At 38.1% G+C, this 24,173-nt stretch overlaps 1 protein-coding gene across 4 annotated transcripts; it reads left to right on the plus strand.

Moving 5' to 3' along the window:
• Window positions 1-5,167: 5,167 nt before the first annotated feature.
• On the plus strand, window positions 5,168-23,709 carry LOC122082851 (lysophospholipid acyltransferase LPEAT2-like). 4 transcript variants are annotated; one of them, XM_042650645.1, is made up of 8 exons: window positions 5,168-5,565; window positions 5,653-5,747; window positions 6,652-6,832; window positions 6,994-7,053; window positions 8,959-9,122; window positions 9,215-9,278; window positions 10,897-10,965; window positions 23,114-23,709. In XM_042650645.1, exons 1-8 carry the CDS (start codon window positions 5,293-5,295, stop codon window positions 23,153-23,155), a joined length of 948 nt encoding a protein of 315 aa, XP_042506579.1. In that variant the 5' UTR covers window positions 5,168-5,292; the 3' UTR covers window positions 23,156-23,709. The 4 variants fall into 4 exon arrangements, with proteins under 4 accessions (XP_042506579.1, XP_042506576.1, XP_042506577.1 ...); XM_042650642.1 differs by having other exon boundaries at window positions 5,168-5,747; XM_042650643.1 differs by lacking the exon at window positions 10,897-10,965 and having other exon boundaries at window positions 5,168-5,747.
• Window positions 23,710-24,173: the final 464 nt, after the last annotated feature.

A 24,173-nucleotide genomic window follows, 5' to 3' on the forward strand; every position in this document is an offset into this window, starting at 1 on the left:
AGTGCATGGTTTTGATTTTACCATGTAGGTAGTTGAGACTTCGAAGCCTACACAAAATGGTGAATTTATGTGTGTCTATTGCTGTTAATACCAATTTTCAATTCTAAATGATTAAGACCCATGTTTTCCATTTTTGCATTGTTTTTCCATTCTCAAAATATTTGACAGTCCAACTCAAATATTTAGCTGTTCTAAACACGCCATACTGACCACAATTTTTTTTGCCATTTCTAATTTTAACTGACCATGGACAAGATTGGGTGGCTTCAAGAGTTCCCATTTTCCTCATCCATGTATGAGTATTCATAAAACCTTTATGGACCCAAGACAAGTCTCAAACGAAGGGTGTGGCATTTTTCTGTTTTGCCACAGAGAACTCTCTATAATGGCAATGATGTATGATAACCCAAAGAATATAGATATGGGGTTCACCCATCCTTCGATCCGTCTCCCTCTCACTATAGTATATATCTTCTCTAATGTTGAAGTAAAACAAAAATGACTTTTCATCATAAAGAAAAGAAAAGAATTATAACAATATTATTATTATAGAATGACATCATTGTTTGTAGGGTTTTTTTCCGCCAAGGATTGATTCTAGATTGATAATCTTTTTGAGATTGACGATGCATTAAAACTTGTATCCATTTATGGGTTGAAATTTAGAAATAATTTTGGCCTTGTGGTATTGACTCTATGCATGTGCTCTTTGTGCTTGCTTACATTTCTTGTCTTATTGCAATAAAGATCGTAAAAAGTTGAAACTTTTGGGGAGGTATTTGTTTGACAAGTTTATGTTTGCTTTCCTACTTTTTCTTCTTTTTTTTTTCTTGTGCGCTTTTGTGGAATTGAAGATTTCTTTTATATTTTGTTATTAACTTTGCTCTTTTATTGTTTTTCTTCTAGGTTCATCGTTTCTACTGTCTATTTGTCACTACCCTATTTGCACAAGACAAGGAAGGATATGGAAAACTGGGCTGAACTTTGTAGTGACATTCTTAGATTGATTGTGGATCAGTTTTCGAAAATCGAAGATATTGCTCATTTTGGTGCGGTTTGCCGGCCATGGCGAGCAGTTTCAGTTGAAAAGTGGCACATCTCTATTGTTGATCCCTGGTTGATGCTTGCAGAGAAGGAAGATAGTGATGAGCGTGGCTTCTATAGTCTCTGCACCAAAAAGGTTTACCACTTGAAATTGCCAGAAGCCCACGGTAAGAAGTGTTGGTCCTCCTATGGTTGGTTGATAACTTTAGGCCTTGATTTGGAGATGCACTTGTTAAACCCCTTTTCTCGATCTCGGGATTCAATTCGGTTTCCACCTCCACCAGGACTCCCTAATCAATACGAGCCTGGAATAGATGCAGAATTTTTCCGTCAGATTTTTATACGTAAAGTGATATTCTCTTCGAGGCCATCTAAAAGAACGCCTTGTGAAGATGAGGAAAAATGCGTGGTTATGGGGATATTTTCTGAATGGAGGAAATTAGCTTTTTTGAGACTAGGAGATGAAGCTTGGACTCCTGTATACACACCTGAAGGTGATGGTATCACTGACGTTGTGTATTTGAATGGTCAATTCTATGGTTTTAGTAATAGAGGGAAATTGGTAATTGTTGACATATCTAGTCCTGATCCAAAGACGATTGAAATTGCTGGATTACCAGAGGGTCGTAACGCTGCTGGAGAGTTTTATCTTGTGGAATCAGTAGGAGAACTTTTTATGCTTGCACGGAGTGTTTATATGGGCTATGTGGGCTATTATGAGGGAGATGAGGACGAGGACGAGTCTTACGTTTATGAAACAGATGAGTTTGAGGTTTACAAGTTTAATTTTGATAACATGAATTGGACACTGGTGAAGAACTTAGACAACCGTGCAATTTTTGTGGGTGTTAATGCTTCTTTTGCCATCTTTCCCTCTAACCATTCAGGATGCAAACCCAATTGTATCTATTTCACTGACGATAATCCATATGGTCTTCTGAAAGATAGTCGTCTAGAAGGAGCTGGTAAGGACATGGGAGTGTTTCAAATGGAGACTGGGAAAGTGGATTATTACTATGAGGTTCCAGACATGCTAAGTCGAATTTGTGCACCTCTTTGGATTTGTCCTTCTCCATAGAGGAAACTTGTATTTGTGCACCTCTTTCAATTTGTTGTTTTGTAGTGGATAATTTGTTTTCTATTTATGAATATTGTTTGAAGTAGTAAAATTATTATTTTTGGATTGATTAGCTATTGGACGGGATGGCTCCTAGTAAACATAGTTCCTCCCTGATACTGGTCGACTTTTCTTTTTTTTGGGGTCCGAACCGATGCCAATCTATATCTGATAAGCTTGGTAAGCTTAGTGTTCCTTGTGCTTTCTTATTGGTTTACGTGCTTGTGCTTGTGCTTGCACCAACATGATAAAATTTTTACCCTATGCGTTTGTCCAGTAGTAATGTAGCATCATGTAATACTGTGTGAGAAGATTGAAAAAACAAGAAAAAAAATTTTGTGAGGCGATTGGAAAAAAGAAAAAAACAAATTTCTATTTAATTATGGAGGGAAGAATCCACCGATTTCTTTTTTTTTTTTTACCCAAAAAATATTTCTTTAATTATGAAACCCTTTCACACGCATGGTTTCAAGTTTCGGTACCGTATCGGCCATATCAGCCATATTGTATCGAAATTGGTTGAAAACGATCTCCAATCCTTGATCGATCTGGATCGGTTATCCATACTGTTTCAGGGGTAAAAGTGACTGTTATACACCAATCCTCTCCGATACTAATTCAAGACTGATCGGTATTGGCAGAGACCAATATCGGTACCGATACCAAGAACTAAATTCATGTTCACACGAGACTTCTTCGCAATTTTTTTGTTAAATCCTTGCAAATCACCTTATTATTTTTTTTTTTTATTACTTTTTATGTAAACATCAATTTATTCAATATGCCGAGGCAAAAGCACAATAATACATAATTCCAAAATCTCATAAAAATGAGGACTCCCAAAAACATCTACGTGAAAAGAGAGTGCCCATTTAGTAATAGAGTGGGTCATCCATTTTCACCCCTCCCCATAAACACAAAGTTGCAAAAAGAAAAAGAATATTTTTAAAAGCAAAATGCCCTTGACAAAAATAGAAATATTAGAAGTAGTGGTAAAGGGGCGGAGGAGAAGCAATTGGGAGGCCAATGTGGATAGTTGAAGAGAGAACGAAACGAACACCCAAAGCTTTGCCCACCACTATCGGAATAAGCACAAAATGGTTTGAGGCAATGAGGCACGCTTGCTTTAGCGGTCCAAGATAATACATTCCATGCCCAACGCTTTGGGCCAATTATTAGCAGTTGCATCAAAGAAAATGGATAAGACTCCAGAATTTTTTTTGGGGGTGGGGGGGGGGGAGTGGACTCCGATCCAGAATCAAGTAGTGGCTTCACCTTAGAATAAATCAGGAAGAGAGAAAACCTCCTTAATACTTCTATTGACTGAACTCACCCAAGAGCGAAGAGGAGGAGTAGAAGTCTTGAAGCATCTTGCATTTCGTCTTTTCTAGATCTTCCAAATGGTAATAGCATGGGCAGCAAAGAAATTTGGGGTCTGTTTGATAACGTTTCAAGAAATGCGTTTCTGCCGTTTCTGTTTTCAGAAACAGCAGAAACGGAGCAAAAAGCGTTTGATAAAACTGTTTCGTTTAACTTATTTTTAGAAATAGAAATATAAATTTTTACTTATTTATGATTCAAGAAACGACCCAGGCGAAACAAGTTCAACTTGTTTTGCCGTTTCTGGAAATGACTTGTGGTAATTCTTTCACTGGTTACCATCAACTTCTAAAAATATGACTTATCAAACACCTTCAATTCTGTTTTTGTTTCTGGAAACGAAAATTTATGTTTTTGCCGTTTCTTGAAACAGAAACGGCAGAAACGTTATCAAACAGGCCCTTGATTTTTCTTCTTAGGATAAAATGACCTTCTTAGGGTATTTATGGATTCCAACAATCAAACAGTGGCCATAAGGGTGGTTATGAGTTCCATAGCCGAAGGATTTAATGATCACAACATCGATCCTCTCTATCTGCCACTCTCATAATGGTGGAGTATTTTCTACTTTGACTATTTCCTATCCCTCGAAATCCTACCCAGAAAGGTGCAACTTTGTGGAGGGGTTGGATGGGGCAAGGAAAATAGGTTGCTACATAAGCTGATAGCTTCTTTATTTATGGATGGCTGTCTCTCCATTCTCCCACCCTGATCATCCAAATGAGCATTGACTTTGCTATTTTACCAAAAAAAATCCCCATTTTTCTCTCTTTTTTTTTTTTTTTTTATTTATTCAAAGGAAACAAACATAGTTATAAGTTAATATATAACATATCCGATCTACAAATATATTGTTTTTCCCATACTGCCTCTTTGGCTATTACTTTTAGATCCCCCATATATCTATTACTAGTTGTCATACAAAATTTAGGGTAACAGGGATGTTTATCTAGTTCTATGCGTACTGAAACTAGAGTTTTATGCCACATATTAAGTAAAACATCATGGTTGTTTTTCAGTAACCATCCAATTTCCATAGCATCACTCCAGATATGATTTATCTTCATATGTTATCTCCTTGTTTTTAATATCTCAATTTTTTTCACCGGAGAGAAAAGGGATTGCCATGACCATGTGAACATAAAAATCTTCTACAATGAGGCAATGAGGATCCAATGATTAGAATACATGTAAGAGCCCTTTCAACCGTTGAGTCATCCTTGCCACTCACAGCTCACCATAGAAGATTTAAACCGACCGGGTGATTAAACAACTATGTTATCATAATTAACTCACCTATATTATACAAAATTGAAAGTACCCTCAAATGCCAATCTCACATGACCAATGGCCATTGTGCGGTAATACCTCCAGAAACTCGGTCTAAATTTACTAACCTCAAATCTTTGCACGGGAAAAAGAATTCTTTTAATGACCGACATCAAGTCAACCCCTAATGAGTCTGTCTCTTTTTTGGTGCAACCCTTGAGTCTTTCTCTCTCTTCTCCATGTGAAAAGGCATTATTTCCATCCTTTATTTTATTTAGGGAGGAGAGAGAAACGAAAGCTGGAAAAACAACTAGTTCCCATAAATAACCGATGAGTCTATCATTATTAATTAGAACTTTGAAGCCGATCAGAACTTTCCTCAACCTCCGTATCTTTGTCTTCCTCTCCTGGGTCCATAGGTAAGATTCCTTCCTTTCCTTCCTCTGCGTTTTCTGGAAAGTGGCAAAAAGAATTTGGCATTCATGACGGGAGATTGCCTGAGAGCTCCTCTTCTGGAATCGGAACAACGCCACGCATCCGACGAAGCCGAAGTGGTAGTGAACATCAACGGATTCCATAGACCCCTCATTCAAAGCTTCTCTAATCATAGCAAACAGGTGAAGGGCACGGAGGATCAGAATCCTTTCGATGAAATCGGCGCCGGAAGTTTCTCCATTCCGCCGCAATCGACGATCGATCCGTTTCGGAACAACACCCCTAACATCGAAGGGCTATATGAATGGCTGAAGATTTTGGTTTGCATTCCAATTGTAATTCTTCGTTTAATCTTGTTTGGGCTATGCATTGCGGTGGGGTATGTCGCTACCAAATGTGCTCTACAGGGTTGGAAGGACAAGCAGAATCCCATGCCCAGGTGGAGGTGTAGGATCATGTGCATCACTCGAATGTGTTCTCGTTGCATTCTTTTCTCTTTCGGGTAGGCTGCGGGCCTTTCTCTACCTTTAGCTGCTCTCTCTGTTTTTGTATGTTTTAGTTTCTTCGCTTTAATCAGTTCGTTAATTTATCGTGAATCAGACACTTGGTTACATGTGTCGAGTAACACATTCACAGTTTTAAGAGATCCAATCTTGCTGCTGGAAAGGCCTGAGTGTTGCGAAGCATAGTCCTCACCTACAGTTGGTTTCCTAACTTTAACAGTTAATTAGTCCTGCAACCTTTTTGGGGAAGGAGATGCCAAAATGTGAATTTAGATCCTGGCAATCCAAAGTCGTACTCAATCCACGAGAAGCTGATGAATTTTGACAAAATTATTCATAAATATCAACATACATGCATATTTTCATGATTAGAGGACAAGGATCCATGCCCATTTCATTGGGATAAGGCTGAGTTGTTGTTGTTGTGATTTATGAATATTAACATAATGGTTGGCAAAGCACTGATTCGATTCATCAGTTTAGATTATTAGATTATCAGTATGTAAGTTTAATTTACATGTACAACATTTTTTTTTGGGGGGTAAAATGGAAAATAAAAGGAGAGAATAAATGAGAGTATGTATTTGGAACTCTGCTGGACTTGTGTATTCATCTCTTTTCATCACCCCCAGAATAAAGTAATTCACTGCGCATATGTAGAAGGGAATAAACCTCTATGGGAACAATGTACATAATCTACTCTTAGCCTTGAATGGGAAAAAAAATTAGCTTCATTAATATATATATATATTTATATGTTCTAGGATTTTTGAGTGTTTGAGGTGGCCTGCCATCATCATGTGTTCTATCTCTTCTGGTGGTCCTACATTGCATTCAATTTCTGAACAAGTGCTTTGATTCCTCCCCATTGATCACCTCTTCTCTCTTTTTTATGGGTTACAGGTATCACTGGATAAAGAGAATAGGAAGACCTGCTCCAAGGGAGACAGCTCCTATTGTTGTATCTAACCATGTATCATACATTGAACCCATTTTCTTTTTCTATGAATTATCTCCAACCATTGTTTCTTCTGAGTCACATGATGCGATGCCTTTTGTCGGAACAATCATCAGAGCAATGCAGGTAATTCTTTACTTTTATAGCTGCATATTATGTTATATCTTTCTACACATAATGGTTTACTGATGTTTAAGTAAATCATCATGCCTTTTTATATGCTTTATGATGTAATTAATCCCTGGTTGATGCTTCCATCTTTGTTATATTTTCTTAGGTTATTTATGGTTATTTATGTTAACAGGTTTTCAGCATCATCGAGGACGCATGCTGTTAGTGAAATAAAGGTAGGAAGGCTCCAATCTTAAATGTGGTGTTCACTTACTTAGTAGTGTAGTTGAAGTTGTCTTTTCTGTTCAAGTGCTCATGTAGCACAAGAAAGTGTTCATTTTATCCTATGCTGTATATGAATTTCCTATTGAAGCTTACTTCTTTTGTACATCATATGATAGATTCCATTTGCTTGTTTGGAAAAGCTGGGACTCTAGCCACTGGGAATTGGGCATGTCCTTCCATTGTGTATCAAATTTGGTAGGCACTTGGGGCCATTCACTCAAGGTTCAAGGTTTCGGGACTAGGCTTGAAACCGAAGTTTCGGCCGAACCTCTACACTTCTTTTTTTTTTGGGGGGGTGGGGGAGGGTAAGTTTTGATGACCAAATTAGACACTGAAACTTCTAGGAAACCCTATTTTAGGCCCTCTAAACCGAAATTTTGGTCAAAACCTCTACATTCTTTTTCTATGTTGTAAGTTTCGAAATTTAGGTCCTAAAGCCCTATTTTAGGCTCTCTAAACATAGTGGAACCCTTGAATTTTGAAAAATCACACCCAAAATAGTAGTTTGTCTTTGGACCTTAGGTTGGTAGTGTATGCTGTATACATTATCCAATATGCCCTATTCCACAATTTTTAGTGCTATAACATATATAATTCAAGTAAAACAACTTAAATATGAGTTAGGAATGAACATACATCAAATTATAAACCATTTCATAAATCATACATGGTTTGTTATAAAAAGGTAAATATATCGAAATCAACAATACAAGTAGCAAGTCACACCTATGCCCATCCTAGAGTCCTCGACTCCTACTACCACATCGAGTTCCGTGGAGGATCAAACCAACAACGCAGCAAGTCTCCACTTCCACTCTGTTCCTCTACTGCCCAAGTACTTGCCCAAACCTTGTACATAAGTGATTTGGCCAAGAAATCTCAAAAACAAGGTAAAAAACTCATTATGCGGTGAAACCTGTCAAAGTGAATGAATTTGGAAAGCCTGCGAAACTGAAATATTTCGTGAAGTTCCGCGAAATTTTGGTGAAACTTGGAACCATGCATTCAATTAGGGTTTTTTTCCCTCTTACCTGTGAACTGTGACCAATAGTTTGTTATTGCCACCATTCCTCTTTTGGGTGTGCATGTACCTTGCTTGCTAATCTTTACATGATTTGGGATAAAGATCCTGTGCATTTTTTCTTCCTTCATTCTCGAGGAGGGGGACAACTTAAAATATTGCTTCGTATTTGCAAGTTCTTATGGAATATATATGCTGTCATCTCTTCTAAGCTTTTGCGATTCATGAATCAACACTTTTGACTGGCTTGAACATAACCAATGGTTGGAATAATAGAGCTTCAGGATACAATTTAAGACTCTTATTGCTATATGATTCATGAACTGTTGCGTACTTGATGTTTATCTGATATTTGTACATTTTAAATCTGCTCTCACTTGATAGAACAGTGTGGTTTTCAGAAATCTTGTGGTTTTTACTTTTTAGTTGGTTACATCCCCTACCCCCTTTTGTTTTCTATCGTTGCATCTTAATTTAATTAACCTGTACGCTTCTCTTGTTCCCCCCCACCCCCCGGCTGGTTTCTTCTGTCCCCAAATAGTTGGGATAAGGCTTTTGTTGAGTTGTGTTTATGATTCTTACATACTGTAGAATCACATATTCCTTTGCTATATCTGCTTTGATATTACGTTACATAAACTTCGTTATGTTGTAACCGAGTGTCAAGATGTGTTCTCCTAATTGCCATGGTTGCTATTCTATAAAATCTTGTGATATTCGTATACTATGAATTATTTAGATTTCTAACCAGGATTCAACTTAATTTAAAGGAATAAGTTGTATCTATTTATAAGCCATTTGATACAGAAATGTACTTTGAAGGATCTGAATACAGCGGAAAGCTTCATGCGATGACTTTCCTCAAGTTCTATTGTTTCCTGAGGGTACCACAACTAACGGGAGGGTCCTTATTGCTTTCCAACTTGGTGCATTCATTCCTGGTTATCCAATCCAGCCAGTAGTTGTTCGCTATCCACATGTGCACTTTGATCAGTCTTGGTATGGGTTTTGGCTTATATGGAAATTTCCTATATGGCTATATTAAATTTTAACTCACTAAATTTTCTTTATCTTTATGCTATTCTTCGTAGGGGGAATATTTCTTTGGCAAAGAGCATGTTCAGAATGTTCACCCAATTTCACAATTTCGTGGAGGTATTTTATTCTATGCATGCACATTTTTTCCTTCCCCCCTTTGACCTATGAATTTCAATCTGTTTTACCTTCAGTTTTTGTGTTCTGGTAAGTGTAATTTTGAATTGATTGTTGCACTTCTTACTTTTTACTTCTTATGCTTTAAAAGAAACAAAGATAAAACAAGCATACACATTATGCTAAATGAAATTGCTCGGTTAAAATGAATAAAGGACATGTAATATTCCATCTGATCTCTTGTATATATGGTATATTGCTTTATGCTTTAATTCATTCGTATTTTTATAGTGGTCCCTTTGTTCACATCCTGCAATACAATTAAGCTTCCAAAAGAACCTAATTAAGCTTAAGAATTTTTTTTATCCTAACTTGTAAAACCATTGATTCTCCAATTTCTCCAACTAATTTTGAACCCATTGCTGTTTTACAATCCTGCATTTTGCTCCTTGTTCCTACCAAGGTTTTCAAATCCCAGGACCTTTTAAGGCAAATGTTATATAAGAAAGAGTTTGCAATTTACTGATAACCTGCCTCTTAAGTGGTGCAGAACCACTTCTTTTGTGAATGAAGGTTAGAGAATCAACTTATAGTTTCTGTTTGTTTAGTTGATAAATACCCAATGTAGTGACGTGAGGTTAAAACTTTTCAGCCCCAGCTACTGGTATCACCTCTCTTAAATCTTAAACAATACTTCTATTGGAATTTGTTTTTGATTGCAAGATGTGCCATAAAAACTCAACTAGTTATTATTTTAATGAAGTATGACTTTCCCAACTTAGGAGTCAACATCGTTAATCTCATTGCAGAGAGTTGTTCTTCATGGGATGGCTGTTTAACACCCATCAGATTCAGGAAATATCTTATATTCCATTCTTGAAAGTTAATTCAAGGTAAGACCAGATGATTCTTCTTGTAGTCTTCTATTTTACAAAGTGACTGAACGTGGGGCTGCCTAATGACTTTAAATAAATGATAGGCGGGAATCTCTTTTCAGATGAAATACTCTCAGCTGTATTTTTTACTGGTTTCGGCTGCAGACATTTGATCAGCATTGTTGCAATCACATTGATGTAATGCTTGCTGATGGCTTGTCTAGGATAAAAGCTTTAGCTTTGTCATTATTTGCAACTGGATTTTGTAATTTGGCTAATTTCTAAGTCTATGTTCTTGTCAGTGCAGGGGCCACCATTTCTTAATTTGTTTTTCATAGTATGCAGTTTCCTCATTTCATTCAATTACATAGTCAATGATATCAATCTATAGTAGCTGGTTGCTTGCTATATTTCTTTATCGCATACTAATCTTGTATATTGTGGTTAAGTTTCAATTTGATATGATAGAAGTTTGGCCTAATATTTAGATATTCGGAAAATTTGGATATTTCAAGGAATCTGCGTTTCATTCCCCTAAAATGTATGGATAATGCCAAAATTATTGTTTATGCTACCCATTTAGCTTCAATCCTAGTTAGTCCATTTTATTAAAATCTAAACTTTTATCCCGCCTTTTTGAATACCGAGCTTCCTCGATTCATTACTTAATTCAACAGATTCATTCTTCTGGCTTCTGAACTAAGTATATAGTTTTTAATATAGTGATCTTATTCTGGCTTTGACAGATTGAATACCTTCCCATTATTTCACCTCTTCAGAACCAAAAAGACAATGCTGCCCATTTTGCTGAAAGGGTGAGTTCATGTTGATTCTCCTCTATACTTAGTTGAGTATTGCCATTTTGATACAAGCACACCCACTTCTAATATGCCCATGTATTTGTTCGAGTATTTTCTGTAGTAACTATGCCATAATGCAGATGACATTGTTTAGTTGATGTCATCTGGTTCTCAAATATGCTTTTTTTTTAAGTCAAAAGATTTAGAAATAGCTTTGTTGCTGACAATTTCTCCTTTCTATTCCGTAATCAATATGTTCTCCCCCAACTATCTTTGCCTTAAATTTTTTTTTTTTGAGGGGTATAAATTTGTGCTCATCCTCTATTATTATGATTTTATTTTTCCCAATTAGAAGATCACATGTTCAATAGATAACATGTCGATACTTTTTCTTTCTAAAATAATGATTTGCGGCCCGCTTCCCCCCTTGTTTTCGTAATCTACTTCTCACTCTCACTTACACTCTTCCTCAACGTAAAAAAGATTTATTTTTCTTGGCTGCTTGTCCCTCTCTACATCTTTTTCAAAGTCCGTCCTTTCCTTTGATTTGTTTTGTACACCCCTTTCTTCTTCTTCTTTTTCTCTTCTTCTTCCCTGCTGCTGCAACCGGACTTGCAGCCGAACCTTCCTCCTCCTTTCTTCTTCTTCTTCTTTTTCTTTTTCTCTTCTTCTTCCCTGCTGCTGCAACCGGACCTGCAGCCACACCTTCCTTCTTCTTCTTCTTCTTCTTCTTCTTCCCTGCTACAACAGCCACTGCAACCTTTCTCCTCCTTTCTTCTTTTTCTTTTTCTCTTCTTCTTCCCTGCTGCTGCAACCGGACCTGCAGCCACACCTTCCTTCTTCTTCTTCTTCTCTTCTTCTTCTTCCCTGCTACAACAGCCACCGAACCTGCAACCTTTCTCCTCCTTTCTTCTTCTTTTTCTCTTCTTCTTCCCTGCTGCTGCAACCGGACCTGCAGCCACACCTTCCTTCTTCTTCTTCTTCTTCTTCTCTTCTTCTTCCCTGCTGCTGAAACCGAACTTGCAGCCGCACCTTTCTCCTCCTTTCTTCTTCTTCTTTTTCTTCTTCTTTTTCTCTTCTCCTTCCCTGCTGCTGAAACCGAATCTGTAGCTGCACCTTTCTTCTTCTTCTTTTTCTTTTCTTCTTCCCTGCTGCTGCAACCACTACCCGGCAGCACCCTTTCTCCTTCTCCTAGTTCCCCCCTCCTTCATCTCCACCAAGGCCTTAAACCCACTGAATCATATCCTTCTTCTTCTTCTTCACTGCTGAACCAACACCAACCGAACCCCCCCCCCCCCCTTTTTCCCTCTTTTTTATTCCTTTTCTTCATTTTAATCTAAATTCAACTTCAAAAAACAAACCTTAAGCTTAGCAGTAAATCTAGCTTAGGTATTTTATTTTACTTTCAACATGGTCTAATCATATTTCTTACCATTTGTTGGAATATTTTTAATCCATATCATACTCTAATTGGCTTCCATCATATCTGGTTTAATAATTTTGCTTTAATTTATTGTAGCTAATCTAAACAATTTAGGTTAACCAATTCTTTTTTTATCTATTTACCAGTTTAATTAGGTAAATCATAACCTTAGAGCAATTTAGATTTATTTCATATAATGTAGTATATACTTAGATTAAGCATATCCGTTTTTTTACCTAATCTAGGATAGTTTTAGGCATCTTTCACTTAGTTGTTCTAAAATCCATTAAACAATAAGATCAAAGTAGGACTCATATTGCATTCAACCAATCTTTTAGATTCAATCTTAAACCCTAGATAAGTGTAATTAGACTAACTAGCTTTAATTACATCCCTCTTTTGATCATCTAATATAGTTAATAAACATAGTTTTAATCTAGTTAAAAGTCATTTGCAAACTAGCATAAATAGGATTCCATACCATACTTTACTTTACCAACCATTTAGGTACCGCTTGCAAATAATCTATTATAGGACCTCATAATGTGTTAAATCTTTAATCATACCAATTAGTTCAATTTAGGATTTTATAATTTTATTAACCATCCATCTAGGTTAGGCTCAATTAAACACATTAGTTCAATTTAGGATTTCATAAGTTCATTAATCATCCATCTAGGTTAGGCTCCACTGGGGACGTCAGACTCTTGATTGACCACTGTTTGTATAGCTTTGTTTGTACCTTATTGTTTGTATATTGACATGTTATTTTTCACTCTTCATCACTTGCATACACTTCTTGCATTGTGCACAGCATGCCTTACCCTTATTCACCCCCGTGGTGTAGCTGCCAGGGTCCCTTACATACGTTTGGGCCGCCCCCAGTTACATCACACCCCTTAATACCGTACCATTTAGGTCTTGAATACGGAACTTATCGGCGAGGGTGTTACCTTGCGTCCTTGAGGGAGATCACACACATTTAGGTGTGCCCAAAGAGACGCTGTCGGTTAACACTCTGAGTTCGATATGCTCGAGCAATTCCCCTATTGGTATATCAAAGGGACCACGTGCCTCTGATTCATTCCGTATATACGGGTGATAGGTATATCGGTCTTGTCAAGGTAGCCTTGCCGGTCCTAAACCTAACCAACATGTATCATATACTTGGACATAGAACCAATGACTAGGATCAACACAACTAATGTAATATTGTTTGCTGTTCATGTTGGAACCCCTTGTAGTCATTTTTACCTGTCTCAATATGCCATTCACCAACGGAAGGATTGGATTTATCATTAACATTAAAGGTGCTAGTGTTTATAACTACACCAGTTGTAGATTCTTACAACTGCACCGTATGATTGGTACCGTGGCTATATGCTAACATCACCGGTCCGATGTGGTATAGGTCTCAACCTGGTAAAGGTTTCACACATGCTATCTCGATGTTAATAGTGGACCCAAATTCGTCCACCGCGGTTTTCGGTGATTGATTCGATGTAGATCCGCCTATATGGAAGTTCTTACACGAACCACCTTGTTTGATCTATCAATTGAGAGTCTCTTCAACTTAGGGGCACTTCCTTTTGGTTTACCGCTAAGTTGATGCCACTCTCATTTGAGCTAACTCTTGTTTGGTCTAGTTGTCCTTGTTTGTGTATGCTTTGACCCTAATTATGCTCAAATAGGAGAATGTACTTGTTACCATCTCATCCTTTCTTTTGTCCATGTTCCAGTACCAATAAGGAGTGTAATCCGAAGTTTCACTTTCTCATCATATTCTACTCAGTTGAGGCGCCATTTCTCGTCAGGAAGGCCATTCCCTACCCTTGTGGGTCAAAGGTCCTAATTCAATTAGACTAGTGAGGCTTTCACCAGAACCCTCATTAGAAGTGTTTCCCGTTTCCCGTTTCCCGTTTCCCGTTTCACCAGAGGGTATAGATGCCATGAGTCAAGATGACATTTCACCAACAAATCCCGACCCCATGGAGGCTCGTGTCACTAAGATTGAGGAGATGTTAGCAAACTTAACTGCGATGACGCAAGCTCAGGCTGGTGTTACTCGACCGGCAGAAGTTCAGGACCAACGGAGTCGTCTCCATAGTCCTAGGGTTGTTCCTCACCCCAATGTGTTAGGTGTTGAGGATGATGTTGTGATTGACAATAGCCCTGTTATGGGAAAGTCTGAAAGTCTTGAGAACCAAGAGTTGAAGGATAAAGTTAGTCGCCTTGAACACTTGATCAGGAACCTTAAAGGTGTTGAAGATCAAATCATTGATACAGAAGGATTGTGTTTCTTTCCTTATGTTAGGTTGCCAGAAAAATTTAAATGGACCTCTGAAAAGTTTGATGGTAGGGGTGATCCCCGTACTCACTTAAGATCTTTTATTGACCAGTTAAGGGGAGGCCGAGGCTTCACGGATGAGCAACTGGGGCAGGCCTTCCAATTTTCACTGACTAGTGCTGCTCACCATTGGCTAATGGCCCTAGATTCTTCCTTAACCCGCACTTGGGACGACATGATGAAGGCGTTTACTCGCCAATACTCCTATAATACAGAGATAGAATTGACCAGGAGAGAGTTGGAAACAACAAAGCAAGCAGCAGGTGAAGGGTTCACTAGCTATTTGAAAAGGTTTCGTGACAAAGCGGCTCAGATGTGGGATAGGCCAAATGAGAGAGAGCAAGTGGGAATGATAGTGAGAGGATTGCGAGACCCATACCGAAAGTTTTTGTTTGCTCTCCCCATCCTTAACTTTGATGGTTTGATAGTTGCGGCACAACAGGTCGAGGATGCCATCTTTCAAAGGGAACTCCCCAAAATGGATCGGTTTGCAACTGAGTCCAGTAGTAGCAGAAGACCTCCACAACAGAAAAGCTCAGGGGTCAATGCCATAATGTCTACTCTCCCTTCTGCGGCACCAATATCGTCCACAACGGTAGCTCCGTTCACACTAGAGCAAGGGACAGCTCCTCCCAGTCGACCTAAGAGGCAGTTCGCCAATTTGGGTGCACCCCTGAGTTCAGTTTTTAGCAGATTAGCGAAAGCCGGATTGATTTCTACGATCCAACCAAGGCCTATTCCCGAGCCAAAGCCACGTTGGTATAATCCAGACCTATTCTGCCACTATCATTGCCAAGAAGGACATACCACAGATAACTGTTTCAATTTGAAACATGCTATACAGGACCTTTATGATGCTAAAAAGTTTGAGCTTTGACCTAAACAGCCTAGTGTAACCACAAATCCTCTTCCAAATCACCAATCAATCAATGCTCTTAGTGAGGATTTGAAAGAATTTGACCCCACCATCTTTATTAGGCGTCTGTCTATCCAGAGCGAGGGGCATGTTCATGTGGTGAAATCGGACGCAAAGCACAAACAGATCAAGATAGTTGAAGGAGAGTTCATGAAGTATCAATCAGAAGCATCTGAAACTCTTGAGATGGTACCCTATTTCAAGAACTTGAATGGTCAATTCATTAAGGAAGTGCATGACTCTTCATACTCTGGGTTTTCAGAACTGTGGCTCGATGAAATATCAGGAAAGGAGTTACCAGGTTTTGAGATCTTCTTTAACTGCGTGGTTGATCGGGCAGAGTCTTAAGCAGCCTAGTAGGCCCATCTGGGGCATCAAGGAGGATTTATGGATGATAGTAAGCTCTTTGGTACAGAAGTTCTGATGATTATAGAAGACAAAGAGGGGTTGGTCATGTCTGGGTTCAAGTCCTTCGGTGTTGTAGGTAGTCAGTCATGTTGTTAGGTATTTCCAGCTTTTTTCCCTTTCGGTTTCGTGTGAGAAGTTTTTTCTTTTTAATTTTGATGTTGTGTCAATCCAATCAAGTTTCCACATGGTGTAATCGTTTCAGTTTTTAATGAAATAGTTTATTTTGAGTATTTTGTTTGTTCTCCTCCCCATTTCCATCTCTTGATGATGAATCTTGCAGTGATCTTTTGCCTATTTTCTTCAAAAAAAAAAAGGGAGGGAGCCCATCAGTCATCCGTCATTCATTTTGGTGCCAGAGCCTTGGTAATAAAAGGTCTTGAGCTCTCCACACATTTAATCCCCTTCCAACGAGTAAGGAGCTTAAAGAGAATTTTTCACATCATTCAGCCTATTAAGGGAGGCCATCCTTGGCCGCTAGTTATCCAAAAAAAAAATCCTGAGAAGTTAAACTCCACTAGTTACCCTTTTTGGGCCTAAGCCTATCCTTTGGAAAGCCCATTACGGCCTACCCATATCCCATTACCAAGGTACCCTTCACATATTTAATCCTACTAGCCTCTGGGGTCTGATTAGAAGACATTTTTTGTACTAGAGCCTGATATTGCCAATGTTGGGGAAAAGCACTTTTCCATTTCAAAATTCAATAACAAAAAAAAAATAGCAAAGCTCCAAAGGAAAGAAAGAAAGAAAGGAAAAAAAGAAAAAAAAAGGAGCAAAGCTTTAATCCAAAAGCAATCCAATACCCTAGGCAGGGGCAAGAGAGAAAATTGCTCACAAAAATTGAAGAAAAAGAAAGAAAGCAATAAAGGCAAAAATTGAAGATTCTAGTTAGACCCTGGGGGCACATTTGAGCTTTTACCCTCATTTGGAACCAAGTCCTAAGCCCCATTATAACCTAACAAGTCCTCCTAGGCTAAATGTGGTGAGATTTTCTCCGATAACTTCGAGCTCACCCAGTTATGATGGAACTTAATTATCAAGGCTTTACAACCAATACATCACCAGCGGCAGGAACTACGTCCGACCTGATTCCTGATTTACTCAGGATACGTAGGCAGCTTGAGAAGTCAATTTCAAGCTCGGTCCATCACCTCAATCACCATACTACCTTGTTTTGTTTGGGCTTCACATGAATGTCCTTGCTTGGCTTCCTATTTTGAAGGCGATTTGATCATTGCTACTTTTATCATCAGGAGATGGCCTTCTTAGACTCGAACTCTTTCTCCCGTCCCTTATTTCGACGGATTCCCAAGAGTTTCACCACTTAGTCCTTTCTTCTAAGCCTCATTAGTTGGCGTGATTTCTCTAGTGAGCTCGTCATTCCATGTAATAGCTCCCAACTCTACACTTGGTAGAACCATTGGGTCTGCATCCTTTTCATATTATTTGATTGGCTTACTACTTATTTCTTAGAGCTTGGGCCACAGACATGATGTTTTGGGTATTTTAAGGAGCCACCCCTCAAGTCTTGAGAAGCAGCCAAAGAAGTTACTACTATTCCCGCTCATAAAATGCGGGCCACATCAGAAAGGTGCACTCACAAGGAAAAGAAGGGATCAACATGTTGAGGATGTTCACCATGAGATAAAGATTTGGTCGGAGCAACCGAAAGCCATTACAATTGGAGACATCAAACTATATTTCCATAAGTTGCAGATACATGCAAGTAATGCATATTCAGGCAAGATTTATGTGAGTTTAGGCCGAGCAAAATGGAGATGTCACAGTCTGGGGCAACACTCATTGATGGGTTACCTCCCTTGTTTTAGCTTCGTTCTCATGGTAAAATTTGTTTTGGCAAAATCCTTCTTTGTCATTTTCCAATGTAAACACTTCTCACTCCTTTTTATAGTGGTGGTCATTTACACTCTCTTACGTGAGCACAGTGTTAGGATTTGCATGACTAACCCTTTGTCTAACCAATCAGGTTGATTTTTATTTAAATTGAATTGCAATATCATTACATCTCATGATTACAATGTTGAACATTTAAGATTTTGCGGTATTTAACCTCAAATGCATCAGCTCATGAAGATTGGTTCAGATGGTTCTTTACACCATTACCAATTCCATTTCAAGTCCGGTTATTTACACCGAAGATTGGGCCTGACGGTTCTTTACACCATTGTCAATTCCATTTCAAGTCCGGTTATTTACACCGAAGGTTGGGCTTGACGGTTATTTACGCCAACGTCAATTCCATTTCAAGTCTGGTTATTTACACCGAAGATTGGTTTGGATGGTTCTTTACACCATGGCCAGTCCCATTTCAAGTCCGGTTATTTACACCGAAGATTGGTTCGGATGGTTCTTTACACCATTGCCAATTCTATTTCAAAATCCGGTTATTTACACCGAAGATTAGGCCTGACGGTTATTTACACCAATGTCAGCTCCATTTCAAGTCCGGTTATTTATACCGAAGATTGGTTCGGATGGTTCTTTACACCATTGCTAATTCCATTTCAAGTCCGATTATTTACACCGAAGATCGGGTCTGACGGTTATTTACACTAATGTCAGTCTCACCTCAAAGTCCGGTTATTTAAGCCGAAGATTGGATCTGACGGTTATTTACACCAATGTCACCTCCATTTAATTCTAGTTATTTTCGAACTGAAGATCGGGTCTGGCAATTATTTATACGAATGCCATTTCTATCTTAAGTCCGGCTGTTGAGATTGAAAGTTGCGTCTGGTGGTTACTTACACCGGGGTCAAACCTAGTTTCTCTTGTGTTTGACCATTCATTTACACCATTGTCTCATATTTGCATCTATGGTCTGCTTGGTTCTTTATACCAATGGCGACTGATTGCATCTACACCATCATCTCATACTTACATTCAGGGTCTGCTTGGTTCTTTATACCAATGACAGCTGATTGCATCTACACTCCTTTTATCATACTTGCATTCATAGTCTACTTGGTTCTTTATACCAATATTGGCTAATTATGTTTACACCGTTTTTCCATACTTACATTCGTAATCCGTTTAGTTATTTACACCTAACGGTCGATTGTATTTACACTCTTTCCATACTCGCATTTAAGTCTCCTTGATTCTTTATACCAATGTTGGCTAATTGCATTTACACCATTGTCTCATTTTTACATTCATGGTGTGTTTGGTTATTTATACCTGACAGCCAATTGCATTTGTACTCTTTCATACCTGCATTCATTGTCTACTTGGTTCTTTACGCTAAGAATGACATATTGCATGTGCATCCTTAGTCTAGGTTTTACCTGCATATTGATCGACTACGATAGGTTTTATATCACGGTAGCACCCACACACTACTTGATTTCGCATGTGTTATCGATCGACATTTCCTATCTTTGGTCTTATCTCTCATTTTGCATTTGCATTTGCATTTGCACCTCCGCCATCCTTGAGCCGGATGTCGGTAGTACATTGCTCCTGGTGACAAAATGGTGTGTTCTTTTCTTTGCCTTTCGACTGTTACACAAGTCTCGGTCAAAGAGGGGCAATCTGTAGACACCGAATTTTGTCACCCTCCGGCAATAATGACAATATGAAGGATTACATGTTGGATATTTTAGACTTGGAGAATTTTCAAACTTAGAGTAGAAAATGACCATTTTTTCCTATAAACTTTCAAGAGAAAATGTTTTCAAAAATTAGAATTTGATGTTGTGGATTATTGTTGTTTGTCCCCTCAAGTCGGACATTACACTTTGATGCGAGAACTATGCGAATCGACGCTCAATTCTCTCTTTCATTATATGATCCGGGTCCCTACTTTATGTATATTTTCGTAAAGGTTCCCGGTCGAGACTGCAATCATGTCTCACATCATTGGATAGTGCTCGGACTGAGCTTTCTAACGACATACTACACGTCGAATTCCGACAAACGGTTTGAAAGATATGACCCCCGAAAGTTGACTCTAAAGTTCGATATCAGATTCCATTCCGAACAACCAAAGGGTGCCACATGGCGCCCAAACCCCTTTGTCCAAAAGCAAGCCTTTTTGGACAATTCTCTCTAGATTTTTAGTCCCACATCGGAAATATGAGAGAATTGTCCCAAGTCCCAAGGCTATAAGAATAGCCCTTCCTCTCTTCCAAAGGGGATGAGAAGAATTTGAGAGAAGGAATATGGCCCCATGAAGGTTTTTGCTAATTCCCTCTCTCTAAAACAGAATTCCTCCAAGTAAAAATTTTTGAATGTGTAATCCTCCTTGAGCCGGGAGACCTAGTCCGGTTTGGTTCAATTTCGAGCTTGAAGCACAAGGGTTATCTCCCATTGTTTCTTGATTAAAGCCGGGTTAAGGTATTTATTTATTTATTTTTCTTCCAATAGCGATTTAGAATTAGTTTAATTAATATATTAGTTTCTAATTCATTAATAATTGATTTATTTAGATTAATTATGTTTAATTAGTTTCAGTTTGGTTCAATACGGTTTATTAGATGTAAATTAATTTATTCCGGTCCAATTAAGGGTATTTAGGTTTAATTGATTCTTTTAGATTAGTTAGGCTTAATTGTTTTTTTTTTAACATGTTTACCTTTGATTTGGTTTAGTTTTTTTAAATTGCTTTTTGTTCTTTTAATCTGGACCCTTAGATCAGAATCTTACATGTAACCTAATCCTTCTTCTTCTTCTTTTTCTCTTCTTCTTCCCTGCTGCTGCAACCGGACTTGCAGCCGAACCTTCCTCCTCCTTTCTTCTTCTTCTTCTTCTTTTTCTTTTTCTCTTCTTCTTCCCTGCTGCTGCAACCGGACCTACAGCCACACCTTCCTTCTTCTTCTTCTTCTTCTTCTTCTTCTTCTCTTTTTCTTCCCTGCTACAACAGCCACCGAACTTGCAACCTTTCTCCTCCTTTCTTCTTCTTCTTTTTCTCTTCTTCTTCCCTGCTGCTGCAACCGGACCTGCAGCCACACCTTGCTTCTTCTTCTTCTTCTTCTTCTTCTTCTTCTTCTTCCCTGCTGCTGAAACCGAACTTGCAGCCGCACCTTTCTCCTCCTTTCTTCTTCTTCTTTTTCTTCTTCTTTTTCTCTTCTCCTTCCCTACTGTTGAAACCGAATCTATAGCTGCACCTTTCTTCTTCTTCTTTTTCTTTTCTTCTTCCCAGCTGCTGCAACCACTACCCGGCAGCACCCTTTCTCCTTCTCCTAGTTCCCCCCTCCTTCATCTCCACCAAGGCCTTAAACCCACTGAATCATATCCTTCTTCTTCTTCTTCACTGCTGAACCAACACCAACCGAACCCCCCCCTTTTTCCCTCTTTTTTATTCCTTTTCTTCATTTTAATCTAAATTCAACTTCAAAAAACAAACCTTAAGCTTAGCAGTAAATCTAGCTTAGGTATTTTATTTTACTTTCAACATGGTCTAATCATATTTCTTACCATTTGTTGGAATATTTTTAATCCATATCATACTCTAATTGGCTTCCATCATATCTGGTTTAATAATTTTGCTTTAATTTATTGTAGCTAATCTAAACAATTTAGGTTAACCAATTCTTTTTTTATCTATTTACCAGTTTAATTAGGTAAATCATAACCTTAGAGCAATTTAGATTTATTTCATATAATGTAGTATATACTTAGATTAAGCATATCCGTTTTTTTACCTAATCTAGGATAGTTTTAGGCATCTTTCACTTAGTTGTTCTAAAATCCATTAAACAATAAGATCAAAGTAGGACTCATATTGCATTCAACCAATGTTTTAGATTCAATCTTAAACCCTAGATAAGTGTAATTAGACTAACTAGCTTTAATTACATCCCTCTTTTGATCATCTAATATAGTTAATAAACATAGTTTTAATCTAGTTAAAAGTCATTTGCAAACTAGCATAAATAGGATTCTATACCATACTTTACTTTACCACCCATTTAGGTACCGCTTGCAAATAATCTATTATAGGACCTCATAATGTGTTAAATCTTTAATCATACCAATTAGTTCAATTTAGGATTTTATAATTTTATTAACCATCCATCTAGGTTAGGCTCAATTAAACACATTAGTTCAATTTAGGATTTCATAAGTTCATTAATCATCCATCTAGGTTAGGCTCCATTAATCGAATTAGTTTAATTTAGGGTTTCATAAGTTGCTAAACTAATCCTAGGTTTAGGCTTATTTAATTAGCTTAATCTGAGACTCATAATACATTAATTAAATCATTTAGGCTTATTTAATTAGCGTAATCATTTCATTATTTGCATCATAACCTATCTAGCATAATTTAGACACTTGGTTTAGGGTTTTCACATGTCATGCTTAGATACCTAGTTTAGGATTTTCAGTGACCTAGATTTAGGACTAGTTAGTAGGGTACAAACAAACTTTGGTCAAACAAAAAGAGACCGGCCTTAGGGTCGGGCAGACTGGGTGCCTAACATCTTCCCAGTCTGTCACTTGACACTTGTCTAGAACCTTCGTGCAAACCAACCTTATCCATCAGTCATTAGTCTCTCTCCCTTGATTGGGGGAGACATTTATGGGTCCTAGACCCTTTCTAGGTGGCGACTCCCTTTTACCCATAACATGTATCCCCCTTTGGCTTTTGATGACCAGGGGATACTATCTCATCTCATTAGGGTCGAACCCTAGCGTGTGTACATGGGCTATGCGCCGTATTGCGATCCTGGGGGCGGAGGTCCATGGTACCTACACCTCCTAAAGTTGTTCATCATGCCATATTTCATGCGTCTCTTCCAAATGAGTGAGTTGAATTAATGCAAGACCTCCAATGGCCTAAATACTGAACAATTGCAACTTGGATCTCTCATGTTAGGAAAGCGTGGTTGTTCCCCCTAATATTTGAAAACCTCTCTCTGTCATGTGAGAGTCAGGTTCCTTAATGGAAACTTCAAATTTAAGGAAAAATTACAATCTTCCTTCCAATTCTTTTTGTATAATTCCATTTTTTTTATTCCAGTTTATGAGCCATTTGATGGTGGACAGGATCAATTATTTATGTTAATCTATTATGGATCTTTAATTTTTCTCACTCTTTTACTAGGATGGAGATGGAAGCAGATCACATTGGGCTATTATCGATTGATTCTGCTGGATATGACCCCCGGGTGGCACCCAAAGTTTATGAGAGTTTGGGTAAGCTAACAGGTGAGTCTGGTTTGAGTAATTATCTCTCCAGACAAGCCAAAGTCATGGAAGAAACACTTACATATATAGGGAAGTAAGATCAGGCCATGGGGTTGAAGGCTTTCTATGAAGAGTTGATTCCATCTGGAAGACCAGCACAATTTCTAACCAAGGTCAATGTCATAGAAGAAGCTTACTGATATGCAGGGAGCTCTGGTAACATTCCCTTTAAAGAGTCAAAACTGTATTTCTGATTCCACTTGCCTGCGTAGTGGCATTTATGTGCCTTTGAATGCTTTCCTATAGGTTCCATACCATCTGTTTGTGTGTACACCATGTGTTTTACCTTGGCATTCATTTCCAACCAAATTTTCTATGAATAGTTTGTACATAGAAGAAGCTTACTGATATGCAAGGAGCTCTGGTAACATTCCCTTTAAAGAGTCAAAACTGTATTTCTGATTCCATTTGCCTGCGTAGTGGCATTTATGCACCTTTGAATGCTATCCTATAGGTTCCATCTATTTGTGTTTACACCATGTGTTTTACCTTGGCATTCATTTCCAACCAAATTTTCTATGAATAGTTTGTTTTGCCTATGGTGAGTCGACACCCCTAGCCAGGATCTGATAACTTCTTCGTCTCATAACTTTTATAGAAGATTACAGCCTAAAACTTTCAGTTTTAAACTAGCGATTTTTTAAATTATTAAATTTATTTATTTTTCAATTCTAAGCATTAAACAGCGTAGCTCCACAACAAAAAAAAATTGTTTGATTTGTCACATTAAAGACAAGTTGAATTGTACCGGCTAAGTAAAGCAGTCTTCAGGTGGTGTGGGGAAGATTGATGTTGTATAATTAAAATGGGATGAACTCCCGAGTCACTAGCAAGGTTTCAGGTATCGGTATTGGATTGGCTATATTGATGATTTGTAAAACGATAAAAATAAAAAGAAAAAAAACTTTAACATCTTT

This window comes from Macadamia integrifolia, chromosome 6 (genome assembly GCF_013358625.1).
Source record: "Macadamia integrifolia cultivar HAES 741 chromosome 6, SCU_Mint_v3, whole genome shotgun sequence".
NCBI lineage: Eukaryota > Viridiplantae > Streptophyta > Magnoliopsida > Proteales > Proteaceae > Macadamia > Macadamia integrifolia.